Below are 16,580 nucleotides of genomic sequence, written 5' to 3'. Positions count from 1 at the left end.
CACTAATACGGTTAAGTGGTCTTACTCCATATACTTCCCTTTGAATTTGAGTATAAGCAATAAAGCAATGCATGGTTTATTGCTAATAAAAGTAATTCCTGGGTGCTAAATTCATACTTTGAATAAAAACAAAATGCCGCTTGCAAAGTCCATGTAAATGTGATTTCTAAAACACATACATCTGCAAATACAGTATATATTTTATAGACAGAAATAAATAATTCATTCTTAAATGAATACATGTCCTTTGGTTTAACCACACTCTATATAAAAGAACGTTTTTAAAAGCATGTTAATATTACTATCATTTTGAGAAAGTAAGATAGTCCAGTGTTATACAAGGGATGTAACACAGAGCTGTTCAGGGGTGGATGTTATACAAAGTTATTGCAGCACACACTCTTGAAATGAGTTGATAGTAGAATCAGAATGATAGCAGTATGCATTTATTTTATTTATTATTTCATTTATTGCGGCATGCAAATGATCCATTGCAAAAGTTTTTTGGTTTTTTTTTTTTTTGTTTTTTTTTTTTTTTTTTTTTTTGCAGGATTTCCAAATAGGGGTTGAAAGACATAGCTTGGCAGTTTAAAAAAAGACAGTTGCGTGATCACTTTCCAACCACGACAGTCACAGACCATACAAACACCAATCTATCTTGATCAGTTTGTTGCAATTACTTTCCAAAAAAAAAAAGCAACTGTATCATACTTCAGTAGTTAAGGAAGTATTCTTTGAGCTCCGGGTCCTCCTGAAGGAATTGGTTGAGAGAGTCTCTTTTGCAACAAAGTAATAACAAAACGAATCTAGACAGCAGGTGATGTTGGACAGACACATTGACACCTGGACAAACAAACTTATGTTTTGTTTTGCTCTACAGTCAGTAATGACGTCTCTTCTGACTAGATACTGAAGGAAAATCCCTAAGTGGCTTGGCATGAAAGAAACCAGAAACACGAGCAGGTTGGCGTAGATGATCCGCACACAGGCTTTGCTGCTCATATTGTCTCTGTGGGAGTTCTTTTTCTGGAGGGTCTTGATAATCTCCACCGAACAGACCACCAGTAGCACCATGGGTATGATGAACCCGAATAGCTCCACCGCAATGATCACAGGGGGGTTCCACATGGTATTTGAGAAATTGTGAAAACAGCTGATGTTGCCGTAGCTGTTGTGGAAGTCATACACGGGTATGCTTCCCAACCACACTGAAACCCAGATTACAGCACACGCCCCAAATGCCTTTTTCGGTGACCTTAAGGTTGTTGCATGGAAAGGGTGCTTGATGGCAATGTACCGATCCACGCAAATGCACACAATGGTGAAAATGCTGCCGTACATGCAGATGAAGTAGAGGGTTTCCAGAAACGTGCAAAAGGTCTTCTGCATAGTCCCTGTATAGATTCTGAAAGGCAGTATTAAAAGCAGGAGCAAGTCCATTAGCGCCAGGTTGGTCATGTAAATAGTGGATTCCATCCATTTCTTTAAAACCCTGCAGAAAACAATTAGAGCCAGTGCATTCAGGGTGATTCCCACAATGAAGATGGGGATGTATACCGCTAAGTGTAGCGAATATACAAATGCATCGATACCCTCAAAGGAACAGTTCTCCATGGCTGAGCTGAAACACAAAGCACACAATCAGGGTTTAGCAGTAACAATGCAGAACTCTACCCAGGCTCAGGGACATGCTATATAGAATCACATTGTTAGACCAGAACCACCTTCAGGTAGTCAGAAAGGTTCCGAACCTGAAGCGTTACGGAGCTCTTAATGGTTTTAACAGTCTTGTGTGTCAATATGGTTCGTTAGAGCCAAAACACAAAAAGGGTTCAATACAAAACTCATAGGAACCATGTGGTTCTATAGACTGTATAATACATACAAAAGCACTAGACAGTATATTTTTTATAATGTGAAATAGTAACTTCTTGTAAATAGTAAGAAATGGTGTTGTTAAAAAAAAAAACACTTTTCATTAGTATAGTTCATGTCATATTTTATTTATAGAAGCATCAAATGTTCTGGGCTGAATAATTACAAAAGCTATTCTTCTGAAAAGAATAAAACAATTTTGACCATAGAAAACTAGCAAGAAGCTACTTAATACCAGGGAGGGGCAGTAAAGCTAGTGTAATTTCTTGCTGGTTTTATTCTGGTAAAAAACATTTCTTTATCTGATCATTGGCCTTTGCCTGTGCTCTTGCTTTGTAACAGGGACCTCAGAATGAAGCAGAAAAACATCTGTATTTTGAGAAACCTCTTTAAAATCTAACAGTGTTGCTGTGCACAGACCAGCCTGCTACAGAGTGACAGGGCCGGATTAATGCAGGGGCTTTAGAGGCTACAGCCATGGGTCTCAGATTCTGAGGGGCTGCTATATATATATATATATATATATATATATTATTATATATATATATATATATATACAATATATATATATATATATAAACTATACAAAAAATATAAACGCAACATGCAACAATTTGTAGCAGGCTAGCCTGTGCACAGCACCTTACTGAGTTACAGTTTATATAAGGAAATCAGTCAATTGAAATAAATTCATTAGGCCCTAATCTATGGATTTCACATGACTGGGAATACAGATATGCATCTGTTGGTCACAGGTACCTTTAAAAAAGGTAGGGGGGTGGATCAGAAAACCAGTCAGTATCTGGTGTGACCACCATTTGCCTATGCAGCGCGACACATCTCCTTCGCATAGAGTTGATCAGGCTGTTGATTGTGGCCTGTGGAATGTTGTCTCACTCCTCTTCATGGCTGTGCAAAGTTGCTGGATATTGGCTGGAACTGGAACACGCTGTTGTACACGTCAATACAGAACATCCCAAACATGCTCAATGGATGACATATCTGGTGAGTATGCAGGCCATGGAAGAACTGGGACATTTTCATCTTTCAGGAATTGTGTACAGATCCTTTGCAACAGGGGGCCGTGCATTATCATGCTTAAACATGAGGTGATGGCGGCGAGCAAATGGCACGACAATGGTCCTCAGGATCTCGTCAGGGTATCTCTGTGCATTCAAATTGCCAAATTTGTGCACAAAATTTGAGAGAAATAAGCTTTTTGTGCATATGGAACATTTTTGGGATCTTTTATTTCAGCTCATGAAACATGGGACCAACACTTTACATGTTGCATTTATATTTTTGTTCAGTGTGTGTGTATATATATATATATATATATATATATATATATATATATATATATATATATATATATATATATATATATATATATAATAATATTATATAAAAAAAAATGTGTATGGATCAGAACAACAGGTTTGTTTAACCACGCCATATTGTGTTGGAGTTGCTGGGACTGTCTTGACATATTACTTGACCTGCGATCAAGTCAGATGCCGCTTTTATCAGGTGTGCTGCGGCGCGAACGTGACGCAGATCAGAACCTGTAAATATCTGACAAAGAAGCACCTGGGAAATATGAGAGTGACGCTGCAGAAACACAAGCAGCACAGCGTCATCGTGAGGAAGATATGTGAAGCAAAACACCAACGCTGACACGCTATTCTAATACAATACCAACAAAAGTATGTGAAGGTACCAGTACTGCGGAAAATACATTGGAGAGAAGTAACGATCTAGGTTGATGTGCCTTACAGTGGGGCAATCTCTATGGAAAAATAAAATTAAGTCTCACCTTTTTCTCACTCTGTTTTGGTAGTAGTTTCGGGTTGTGTGTGTTTCCTTGTATTTTTCTTTTAGACTGAGAATTTTTTTTTTTTTTTTTTTTATTATTATTCTGAGAAAAACTTTTTTAATGTATTCTAAGGGGAAAAATTGTCTGTCAGTTGACAGAAATGAGAAATACGTATCACAGTCTGCTTTGCCTCGTACCGATTTACAGCCTTGCCAAAAGTTGCCAATCGTTTCTAAATTAGCAATAGGACAAATATCACTTTGTGGGATTTCTATGGATAAAACAACCGAAGATCAACACAGCCAGTCTTGCCTTGGTCCGCTGTTTAATTCTGGCTGTCAAAAACAGATTAAACTGCGCGTGCAGCGGAAGGGGTGCCAGGGGTTATTATACAAATATCCATTGTATACTTTACGCTTTTAACTGAAATGCACAGAAGATTGTTATTTTGTAACTATTGTATAGCATCCTTTGTTTTGTAATTAATTCTCGAGGGTAAAGTCAGGACTTGCTTACTTCTGGGATAACGTTCAACTTTAATAGTGTTACATTATAATGACTTTGATAACGTTTTGCAGATTAACAGATATTCAAATACATGTCTGAATCCTAAGCAGATATCTGTACATGAAAATACCATGGTCGTTCCAGCAGTATAGTTACATGGATAGAATCCGTGTTCTATAAAGTACATTATCTAGTATACCGTATGATACGTATTACGATAATATATATTACACATTTCATGTAATGATCTGACTACATAAAAGGGAATGGCTGCAAATAGCGATTACATGATCTTAGTTGATCATTTTGGACGTCTGAACAGAAATATGATGCACATTAAAGCACTTCTGTATTTGCATTCAGTTATTTTATATACATATTTATTGTGTTCATTCAGATGTTGAACTGAATAATTCAGGAAGGATTTGTTAAATGTGAAAGGCAGGAATAGTGAAGCTGCTCCGGAACCTCAGCTCCTGTTCCAAGCTCTGGAGCGCTCTTTTGACCCAGCTCTGGCTCCGTTCCGCTCCGACTCCGGCATGCCCAGCTCCAGCTCCGGCCACCCTACTGCTCACAGACTACCCTGATACAGAGTAACTGTGAGTGAGCTGTCATGGTTCTGAAATGTGTTCAATAAGCACTTCCTTAAAACAAAAGAAAAGCAAACCGTTTCAATCTCCTAGACTTGCTAGATAAAAGACGTGATTGTTTTTTTTTTATTTTTATTATTATTAGTTTATTCTTTGATTTACTTCTTACAAGGGGAGGAGCGCTTCACCCTGTAGAATTAACTAATTTTGCTTCATAAAGTAGAATGAAACCTGATGAATAATGTTACGTTAACATTTTGAATTACATACCGATTGGTAGTTTTTCATATACTCATCGAATAACTGACAAAAATTGAGAAATGTGCCATTTTGAAATCTGACATGAAATGTGCATGGATTTCAGTTGACTTTTGCAATTTCATTTTGCGGTTTCTTTGATGACATGATGTTAAATAAAATATCTACATTATGTTCATGTAGTTGCTTTTTTATGTCTAGGTCCTAGTGTTCTAGGTGATGCAAAACTTTTAGCCAGAGCTGTAGACCCCACAAGAAACAACAGAGACTGTATGACACAACTAGCAGCTGTTTATTTCTTTGCATAGCATGATTTATTTTAAAGTAATTTAGACGTATATCTAGCTGCGTTTCCCTAAATTGTAATGAACAGAATGCATGCTGACTACAGAGAACAGGCAAACTACTCGTTCATCTTTAGTGAGTTGGAGAGGTACGATAAAGCTATTCCTTAACAGTCATGTGATTTCAGAAATACGTAGTATTTTGAACTCTCATCTTTGGTTTTAGTAATAAAATGACACACGCAACACTTTCTTGTTTCTGTTGAGTGAGTAGAGAACACTTGCCTCGGTTACCCTGAGCATTGTAAACTACCTGTTTACTGTGCAGTAAGAATTATAATTAATTTGGAAATTAGAACGGTCAGTGCATTGTTTCTCTGGACGAATTTAATTATCCTTTCCAGTTCTGTTGCAGTTATTAATCTGATGCAAGTATACCTCTTCTTCTTCTTCTTCTTCTTCTTCTTCTTCTTCTTCTTCTTCTTCTTCTTCTTCTTCTTCTTCTTCTTCCAATCTCTCTTTTTTTTTAAGGTGTAACGCTTTATGCTATTATTAATATTGATTAGGGCTAAGAAAAAAAAAAGGTTTACACTAGAAACATACAAAGAAACCCCGTTAAATTGATTTCAGAAAAAAAAAAACAGATCTGGATTTTCTGTTACTACATAATTGCAGAATTAAGATTATTTTTTACCTGCGATTCCTCACAGAGGCAGATAATGACGAACGTTGCTAAAGGTCTCTGCTTGAGTTCTCATCTGATGTAGCAACTTTTCCAATAACCGTTTCCTCAGAAGAAGAAAAAAAAATTAAATTGGAGTTTAGAAGGGCATTATGCAACCCAAGCTTTCCACCAGCGCCACTAATACTGGTGTCGAAGGGACTTCAGGTTTTATGGTGGTTGTGATTGATTGATCTGTCACAGATTGTCACAAAGTCGCTGCGAGTCCAATAACCACTTCCTTAAAATAAAAAAATCTGAAATGTTAACTTTAACTCAGAGTTAACAGGTCTAATGAAATATCTGTAAAGATTAGAATTCTGTCTCGTGACGTTTTTCAGACAAAAAAAAAAAATACTTTGAAACTGGAGGATGGTTTTTATAAACTGATTTAAACCTCTTAATGATCTGTTCTCTTGTTTGATCTGATCGTCGGGCTGCAAAAACAGGTACTTTGTTATTTGGGTTCCAGTGGGGTTTTTTTTTGTTTTGTTTTGTTTTGTTTTTTTAGCACTCGTCACACATAGAGTAAATGAAAGACCACACTTCAAATCTCAGAAATAGTGACAGGCCTTCCCCCTTTTCACACTGGGAACACCTGTAAGTGTACCGAGTACGGTACACTTACCAAGTGTGCTCGGCGCTTTTCAGTGGAAACCTCCTCGGATCGTTTCTCTTTCACACTGGATGTGTGCTGAGTACACTTGGAAATGTATTGAGTTCACTTCCATCTTTTCAAGTGTACCGAGAACACTTCCCTTGCACATTACACATCTGCAATTGTACTGAGAACACACAGTAATACAAAAAAACAGCTAATAGCTAATAAATAGCAAATAAAACAAAACTCTGTACAGTTTGTTACATGATACGTAAAAACATATGAATTTAACATTTGCCAGCCTTAATTTAATATAATGTTATTTCATATATACAACGTTTTGCACTTACTTACATAAACCACTTATCTCATGCATTTTTTAAACATATTCTATTCTGTGGTAGAAAGGTCCTTATGCAGCTGATCTATAGGATGCAGTAGCAATATTACGATCTTGGCAAAACCGAAGACAACGCAATTGTTTTCTTTATAGCACTGGGACAAATACGGATCTTAATTAACATGTATTCATGTCACTGAATTTAGAAATGAAAGTAAAACTACCATTCAAATGAAACCACTGCATTAAGAAGCGTGAATGAAATAAAACTCGGTATTATTATTATAGCCTACTTCGTGTTGAGACCATCTTCTTGTGGGATCTACTGTTTGCACAAAGTCTCACCCGGAGTTTGTAGTCTCTCGGCTACTGGCACTAATACGAAAACAAATCTCAAGTTATCATTTGTTTATTATATAGGCCCGCCAAATACAACATATATGACATAGTTAAATATTCTTAATTCTCGATTGTTTTAAATGTGGCGGGTTTATTTTTAAATCCTTTAAAAAAAAAAAAACCTTTCAAAGTTTACCATCCGATATCACAGTTAGCTAAAACATAAGTACAATATTAATACAGCTGCAGAAGAAGCAACGGAATGATTTTCTTCGTCTCCATGAAGTGACATCTTCAATTTCAAGGTGTGCACCAGTGATGGCGATAATACTATTGTACACAAGATTCTTCTGGTTTTAGTTCCAACTGAGTTCCAACAGTTAGTGAATTGACACTTTGGTACACTTGACGTTCGCAACTGAACTGAGAACGTTTTTTTTTTTGTTTTTTTTTGTTTTTTTTCACACTGAAGCAAAAATAAGCGTACTAATATATCAAGACCTTTACCCCCTTGTTCTTATCTTTTGCAAGGATAGCAGCAGTGATCGCTGGTAACAGTTTCTCCGAGATTTAAAACGAAAAGTAACATTTTTGTTTTTATTTCACGCATTTTATGTCACACTTTAAACATGTATGTGTAGCAGGGCGCTACTTTGTGCTTATCGTTTTCATTGTTCTCATTTTAGAAGGCCCTCTTATCTTTCGTTCCTATCCCTGCGCCAGTCAAATGAGGATTCCTATTACCTGGATGATTTAAAAGGCTCGTCTTGCAGACACAGGAGGACGGAATAGGGAGCGGAATGTAAGGGAATGGGAGGCTGTCGTGACGGCGGCAGAATGGCTGGTCGGCTGTGCAATGGCGGTGTGTTTAAAAGGATTTTGTTTGTGGTCGCGAGTAGCGGCAGTAACATTTAAGTATGAGACGCGAGTAAGCCAGTTTGATTAGTTTTTTTAGTCAGCTACAGCCTTCGTTGGTTGTTGTGAAATCCTTCAATGAACTGACTAGTTTAGAACTTATTGTTTCAAAACAGCAAGTTTGTTTACATTACGTGGCTGGCTATTCTTGGACCAAAACACTCTTGATAATGTCCTGACAGCCTGCCATTCTCCCCGATTTAGTTTGTGTTTTAAGCTTCTGTTCTTTTAGATAACCCCCTGTCTGTTTGATTCTGTTTTTATGTACTGTATTGTTGTACATTTTTGTTTTACTCATGTAAGGTAAATCATTATTATGACTGCTTGTTAAATTCCTGTATTAGGACTAGACTCCAGCTCGCAATATGATTACTTGATAAATGATTTGCACTGTCAGTGATAACCCACTTGTTTTGTGTGTATAAATGGAATAGTTAATTATAATAGCAATGTGTTGCACTTTGCACATTTGTTTCTATTGGTTTGTATATGCATGTTTTAAAGATGTGTTTGGTGTATTTGATGTATTTGTTTTACTATTATGATTAGTATTTATTAGCGTTTTTGCACAGTTGATTTGTTGCCAGGTGTTTTTAACTCTTCCATCATGTTTGCGTGGTTATATGCTGTCTGATGGTTGTAATTGTTTGTTATTGTGCATATTTGTGCTCCTGATTTTGTATCCCAGTTCCACGCCCTATAAAAGAATTTAAGAGACGTCTTTTAATTCTAAGGGCGAAATTCCCTATGTGGCGTAGTCAGGCCATACTGTTTTGTCCATTCTGTGGCGCTCGCTCTGCACTGTCTCGACGGGCAAGCGTTACATATGCGTGAAAGCTTATTTTCTTGGGGTTAAAACACGTATTCTTAGTGGGTGTAAACATGAAAGGCTAACTAAGAAAAGGAATATCCTTACTAGAAAAAGCTTGCCTTGTTAAATCATTCGTGTTCTCAGCGTTTTAAAAAAAAAATAATAATAAAAAAAAAAAAAAGTTTTAAGCTCTGGCAAAGTTTTGCATCACCCTATAGAATTAACACATTTTGCTTATAAAGTCGAATGAAACCTGCAGCATAATGCACGTTAACGCACTGAATTACATACCGCCAGCTTATCGAATAATTGACAAATGTGACATTTCGTAAACTAACATGAAATACTACGATTATGGCTTCTGGTAGACTTTTGCAATATCATTTTGCAGTTTGTTTGATCACATGATGTATTATGTTCATATAGCTTTGTTTTTTTTTTTCTGTTTAACCCTCTCAATCTTAAAGTTCTAGGTCATGCAAAACTTTTGGTCATAGCTGTAAACCCTAGTACAGCACACAAGAAAAACAGATAGCAGACAGTGCATGACACAACAAGCAGGTGTTTTTTCTAAGCACAATCTGTAATTTAAACTTACATTTAGGTGTAGCTGTGTTTCCGTAAAATATACAGAACAGAATCCATGTTGACTACAGCGAACAGAACCACTCGTTCCCCAGGGCGTTGTTTCATTAGAGAGAGGTTTTTAGCTCTGTTTTTGGTTTTATGTTCATATATGTTTGTTTTAATTGTCCCAATCCTTAAATTGTAGGTGATGCTAAACTTTTGGCCATAACTGTACAGTGTCTAAAATCTTTATTTGTTTGGTTTTGCACAAATTACTAGTAGTAGACTTGACATAGCTTGCACATGTTTTTTTTTTTCACTCCTCTATAGATATATTTTGCCATGCTTCTCAACAGATCAGTTTGAACTGGCTTCATTTGACCAACCTCTATCTCAATCCTGCAATGCCTGATTGAATTCAGAACTGTCTGGACACAGTATGGGCTGTGGATTGGCAGCAGGAACCATGCATCCCAATCAAATATCCAGGGAATGTCAGTTACTGAAATGTCAATTGATCCAAAAAGTCTAGTATCCAAACACTGCTACTGTTTAAATTATTAATACAGGGCTCTCTAGTGAAATTCAAACACTTGACAGTGTGTACGTGTCTCTTTGGTGCATTTGTGTCTCTAATTGTATGGGTATTTTGGTCAATACAGTGGGACATATGTACATATACAGTATGCTGACACTAATGGTCAGGTTTATCAAGGTCTTTACACAATCGTGAAATGAAAGATTAAACTGTTCGTCTTACACCACAGTTGTACCAAATGATGAAGGCAGACTTGAGTCCTTAAACGAATATCTGAGTAGGTTGTTATTTACCGAAGACTTTTTTTTTTCAACAGGGTACAATTCTCACTGATATTTGGTAAATGAACACACTGGGAATGACACAAAATAAGAAGAAAAGCTTGGCCAGGCTTGCTTCTCACTTGCTATGTAAAATTGCTGTTTCCATGTCCCTGTGTTCAATTTGCACGCTGGGTCTTTATTGTACTGTAAGCCTGCTTCTGTGAAAGAGACGCACGAACCGGCACACACAGCCACCTGTACGTGTCCAAAAGAGTCAGGCCTACAGGGTCTGGAGCTTAACCAGAGCTTGGAAAAGCTCCTCACACAGCCTGCCACAAATATACCATCATGCAAATACAAGGTTACCCTTGAGCCCTTTTATGACTCAAGACATAGTAACCATACAGCTTTGAATTTGCCAGCAATACTTGAAGTGTTCTGGTAGTTGAAGAAGAAATGCAGTCTTTCAATAACTCATGGGTTGGTGTATTTGTGTTGGGGGGATTCAGCTTCAGTGTTTGATTAAGTACAGTACACTCAGTGCAACTCCCTGTTTGTGTTTGTTTGTTTATCTCCTGTATTTTTAAAATTCTGTAAATGCTATTACTTGAAACAGCCCTGAAAAACAATGCTGACAGTTTTTCGGCGGGTTCTGGTTTACACTTTGTGTTATATTAGCATTCAAGACTAACCATGAACAGGCTCAGGTGATTCTTAAACTGTGTTTAGACTATATCCGAGCTCCGACCAGACCAGGTACAAATACAAAAATGTACTATAACATTTTTTTGTTTCCCAACAAATGGGGTCACTAGAAATTACATAAAAACACAACACAACACAGAACTGCAAATGATTAAGCTTAGACAGGTGTGTAATTGAACTGGAATGGATCAGTTATGGTATAATTACAAGAACCGCCAACAGCCGTCAAACTGGCACTGCAGCTCAGATCCGTGCTCATAGAAACCAAATATTAGTGTGAACAGCCAGTCTTGGTTTTGTTTCTTCAACCTAGTCTGAACACAGCTTTGCATCCAAACCTAAACCTCTCTGTGGATCATGCAGCACATGTACATCCTCAATAAATATCTTTGTATAATTGCCCAAAGAATATAAACACATCACATCACTTATGTAATGAAAATCTAATGCCTGACAAAGACTAAAGGCCAACGATTGATCTTGAATACAACAAGTGAGGTCGGAAAAAAGAACTTTGAGAATCTAGCACTTAAAAGACAAACATATATAAGAGATTGTGTTTTATTTATCACAATAAAGTCTTCTAATGACAGTTTCTGTTCCCTTTGGTTTTAAACCATCAGATGAGTGCATTACCAGATGAGTACATTACCAGGTGAGTGCATATCAACACTGACGTTGTAAATGTCTCAAAAGATATCGATACCCCTGAAATACTGGCCCATTGGCTCATAACAGCAGAAAGATTTCTTTTAGGAAAACAAAAAGAATGTTGATACCCATGAAACTGCTAACTAATAGATACCATGTTCATGTAATGTTAGCTAAGTAAGTGACATTTTCATGTGCAATTCTTTGTCTATATGCTAAATGCACATCCCGTTTCTCCATTGGTTTGACAGAAATAATAAAGTAGAATTAAGATAATAAAGTAACAAAATGAAGCTGTGCTGCTGGTTTTCTTGCTATTGCACTGAGGCAGGTGCAATGAGCAAGGCCTCTTACTGCAGCTCTGTGACATTTAAGAGAGCAAGTCATTTTCATGTGCATAGTTCACCCAGTTTGTCTCTCACACACTGTTTATCGTGACTTACCTTTTCTTATTTTACGTTTCTGTATACTAGTTTTCTTACCAACAAAGCGTCAATAATGCATGACAATACATTGAAAAACAACTTGTAAAAGCTGCAGAACTTCTAACCATGTGGTTGGAAGACTGTATAAAATGAAGTGCAGGAAATATGATGTTGACAGAGCTGTTAGCCTTGGTTATTTTTGTGGTCGCTCAAAAACAGCCTTAGATACTGCAGCAAATTCCCTCTGAACCAAAGGGAACCAAAATAAACCAATGTTTGTCACACTTTACAAGAAGTGTCTCTAATTTCTGTGCATTTACATAGTTACTTAGTAAATACGTGTAGTAGTTACTCGTAATTACAATGTCAGTAAGCTTAGTAACAATGTATTAAATGTGTAAATATGTTTGCACAATATATGTAAGTACACAAATTGTATCAGAAAAGTGTTAGGGATAGGGTGGGGTTAAGGTTATATTTTATTTTTGGTTAATGCAAAATATACAAAATACTCTTAATTATAAATTAAGAAAACCAATTAACCAAGTACTACCCCCGTTTCCTGCATTCCTGCCGCATTCTCTCATCGCCTTGTCTCTAAATGACAAATTTTTGATTTTATGCCTCAACTCGTTTGCTGCACAGAGCGCACTTGTGCCCTTGTTGCATTGAAAAATAAAGTGTTCTCCTTGTTAACATGTAGTTTTTATATTTTTAAAAACTTATGATATCATTACCCTTGTTCTGTACAGAAAAGTGCAAGGACTAGAATACTGCTGCTACTACACCTATTTGTAAATCAGAGGAAATAATGGTTTCAGTCAGCCATACTGCAGCTGCCATTTTCCACACAAGTTCATCTTTTTGTTTGTGTGTGTGCTGCATGGAAAAAATCATAGTTAACACAATGTCCTGTGCAAAAGCAAATTTACACACACACAAACAGACACGTACACAGACAGAGACGCACACACAAACAAATTCATGTACCTTTTTAATGATACTGTATATAGATTAAAAGCACTCAAACTGAATCTCAGTCCATTTTAAAATTCCCATGTTAGAAGCAAGAGATTTGTTTGTCAGCCAAGAAAAACACATAAAAGAAAAGGGCCTTGATATAACCCTTATGAACTGAAGGAGAGACAGCATGCTTGTATTTGGGGAACATGGAATTTATTGAGCCCACACTGGCTTGTATCCCTGGCAGTGTTAGTCAATGCCCAGTGTTTATACTGTAGACCTAGTATAAACCCATAATGCCATTACACTAGCACTAGTATTCTTCTTATAAGGCGAAGACAAACTTAACTATGGTTTCTGACTATAGCACTATAAAGAGGAGCACTGTATAATACATGCCTCCTTAATAATAATTGGAAGCACAAACTTAAACTGCAATTCTGAAATGAATGGTTTCTAACTAAGATTGCTTCTAAGCCCACATAGATGTAATGTAGGACATGTTTATTGCAGATTGTGGGTGTTTTAAAATCAAATGCCATCAATGCTATTCTGAGTGAAAAAGCTATACTGTTGATTTCAGCATTTAAAAAAAAAAAAAAAAAAAACTGCTAAAATGCAGCTGTTTTATATTCATGAACCTTTTAGTTTTTTGTCGACTAATTTTAAAAATTAATAATAATTATGTTTTTATACATATTGCAACTTTGACTTGCAGAGCAGTGCTGATTTTGTTCCCATGAAAACCCCAAGCATTGTTTCAAAGTGTGTGATTCATACCGAAAACAAATGCAGCCTACCACTTCGGGCTGAAGCTAAAGATTGCGTGTCTGAAATGTATTTTTCCAAATGACATTTGAAAAGCAAAATTAGAACAATCTCAGAAGATTAGAAAAGCCACACCACTTTTGCATATTCAAGGGCATCTGGGCACCTGCTGTATCTTCGGTTGCAGAATACAGACCATCAGCAAAGAAAGAGTAAACCGCAGATCTATAATGAGAATCAGCAAAAAAAAAAAAAAAAAAAAAAAAAAACAGTTTTTGATGTTTCAAAAGATACATTGACCGAAACTCAACTATTGGAAAAGTCTTGACAGCAGACACTGGTTAACCTCTAGAAGTGTGCTAATAATAAAATAATATATTTTTGTGATGGAGTGCCCTCCCCGTGTGCCTATTTACTTATTTATGTATATATTATTATTGTTGTTGTTGTTGTTGTTGTGTGTATTGTGTGTGTAGACAGACGAAAGCCATCCGCCAATATTAATTATTATTATAGAGACTGGCGAAAAGCTGGTCTTATAAAGGTTAGCTGGAGTGGATGGGGCTAAATCCCCATCTTGATAAAGCCACTGGGAATGTGGCTGGAGCCTTAACAAGGTAATTGTTTAATGGGTAATTAAGGCTCCAGCCACAGTATAAAAAAGGAGAGAGTTGAGAGGAGACTTAAGAAGAGAGTTAAGGAGAGAGTTGAGAGGGGAGTTAAGGAGAGTTGAGAGGAGAGTTAAGAAGAGAGTTAAGGAGAGCTGAGAGGAGAGTTAAGAGGAGAGTTAAGGAGAGTTGAGAGGAGAGTTAAGGAGAGAGTTGAGATGAGAGTTAAGGAGAGAGTTGAGAGGAGAGTTAAGGAAAGTTGAGAGGAGAGTTAACAGGAGAGTCAAGGAGAGTTAAGGAGAGTTAGGAGGAGAGTTAAAGAGAGTTAAGGAGAGTTAAGAGGAGAGTTAAGGAGAGTTGAGAGGAGAGTTAAGAGGAGAGTCAAGGAGAGTTAAGGAGAGTTAAGAGGAGAGTTAAGGAGAGTTGAGAGGAGAGAGTTTAAGGAGAGTTAAGGAGAGAGTTGAGAGGAGAGTTAAGAGGAGAGTTAAGGAGAGTTAAGGAGAGTTGAGAGGAGAGTTAAGAGGAGAGTTGAGGAGAGTTAAGAGGAGAGTTAAGGAGAGTTAAGAGGAGAGTTAAGGAGAGTTGAGAGGAGAGTTAAGGAGAGTTGAGAGGAGAGTTAAGGAAAGTTAAGAGGAGAGTCAAGGAGAGTTAGAGAGTTAAGAGGAGAGTCAAGAGGAGAGTTAAGGAGAGTTAAGGAGAGAGTTAAAAGGAGAGTTAAGGAGAGTTGAGAGGAGAGTTAAGGAGAGTTAGGAGAGAACGTATGCTGTCAGCCATTATTTTGTTATTTAATAAAAATACGTCTGCCGCTGTTTTAGCCCTGTACCTTCAGTCTGTTTTGTGCTGCATCCTGAACCTGACGTCACCACCCACACGCACCAATCTGGCCATCCGTGACACTTTAATAATAATATGTTTATTTTTATATAGGACCTTTCATAGTGGACAACCATTCCAAAGTGCAGAGTGGAAAAAAATGCAGCTGTCAAATTAGAAAACTAGCAGGAAACAGCAGAGCAGTGGTGTGCCTATGCTGGTCGGGTTACTTTAACTGAATATGATGACTTAACGTGGCAAGTTGCTAGTCAGTGCCATTGTGTGGTAAGCAGTTGGTTACCTTTACATCAGACATGTGCCAATTGTTTTAAAAAACATATACATTGAAGTGCGTGTGTGGCAGTGTTTAGTTTTTTAATTATTATTTGATATTTACCAATAAAAAGAACACATTGGACAGAGGTCCTCTCACTTACACCCAACAAAACTGCGCTAGGTAAGTACCGTCTCAAACCTGGTATGATAACTGTAGAAACAGATTGTGTTGGCAGCAGGACAGACAGCAGCGGTTTGTAATAATGATCAGCTGTGTAGTGATTATGTGAAAAGGGACTTTAGACTACAGTGGATTGTAATGAGCAAGTATGTGTTGAAAAAAAAAATCTATACTGCTGGGAGCCTTGACCGGGATTTTACAATGATTCATTTCATAAATGCTAGCTGTAGCTGTGTAAACCGCATGCTTTAGTTGATAACAATGATTTGGTGTATTTATATACACTGTATCCTGTTTTGTATAGCTTAGACAAGATAAGAGAAGGTGACAGACAATTACTGTTAAGAGTGGCAGACATCGGCTTTTAAAAACTACCTGTACTGTTAAATCCTTTTATTCACAGGACGGAATACATCAAAGCATTATGTAATAGTTAAACATATGTGACATGATTGTGTTTGTATATATTTGTACAATACAATGAACAAACATATGTTTAAAGGTATATGCATTAAGAAAATGAATTTTAACCATAGTAATAATTAGTGACCACTTTGTGTTGAGTGATTTGATCAGTAATGCAAGTAGAAAATGTTATTATTAGGAAGAACCAGGTTCCAAAACGGACCCTTTCTGAGTGTGAAGGAAAGAAGCCTGAAACGAAGCTGCTCACAGCCTCTCTGCGTGCTCTGTGGGTTTAGCCACATCCTTCTTTCACTGCTAGCTCATCATGTGCTCAATTCTGCTTCGGTGTTTTTTTTTTTG

The 16,580-nt window shown here is 37.0% G+C and overlaps 1 protein-coding gene across 2 annotated transcripts; it reads right to left on the bottom strand.

The window, feature by feature from the left end:
• Positions 1 to 297: 297 nt before the first annotated feature.
• LOC121323591 (G-protein coupled receptor 55-like) lies at positions 298 to 6,240 on the bottom strand. 2 transcript variants are annotated; one of them, XM_041264731.1, is made up of 2 exons: positions 6,025 to 6,240; positions 298 to 1,621 (listed from the first exon to the last, which is right to left on the bottom strand). In XM_041264731.1, exon 2 carries the CDS (start codon positions 1,612 to 1,614, stop codon positions 706 to 708), a length of 909 nt encoding a protein of 302 aa, XP_041120665.1. In that variant the 5' UTR covers positions 1,615 to 1,621; positions 6,025 to 6,240; the 3' UTR covers positions 298 to 705. The 2 variants fall into 2 exon arrangements, 1 of the variants encoding a protein (XP_041120665.1); XR_005951149.1 differs by lacking the exon at positions 298 to 1,621 and adding an exon at positions 3,791 to 4,842.
• Between the last annotated feature and the right edge of the window lie 10,340 nt (positions 6,241 to 16,580).

Source organism: Polyodon spathula, chromosome 11, assembly GCF_017654505.1.
Source record: "Polyodon spathula isolate WHYD16114869_AA chromosome 11, ASM1765450v1, whole genome shotgun sequence".
NCBI classification, from domain to species: Eukaryota; Metazoa; Chordata; class Actinopteri; order Acipenseriformes; family Polyodontidae; genus Polyodon; species Polyodon spathula.
Note: the sequence above shows the minus strand (reverse complement) of the source record. Positions and strands in the feature narration are given on the sequence as shown.

Coding starts and splice junctions, on each gene's coding strand:
- LOC121323591 (XM_041264731.1), bottom strand. CDS start 1,614: ATGGAGAACTGTTCCTTTGAGGGTATCGATGCATTTGTATATTCGCTA.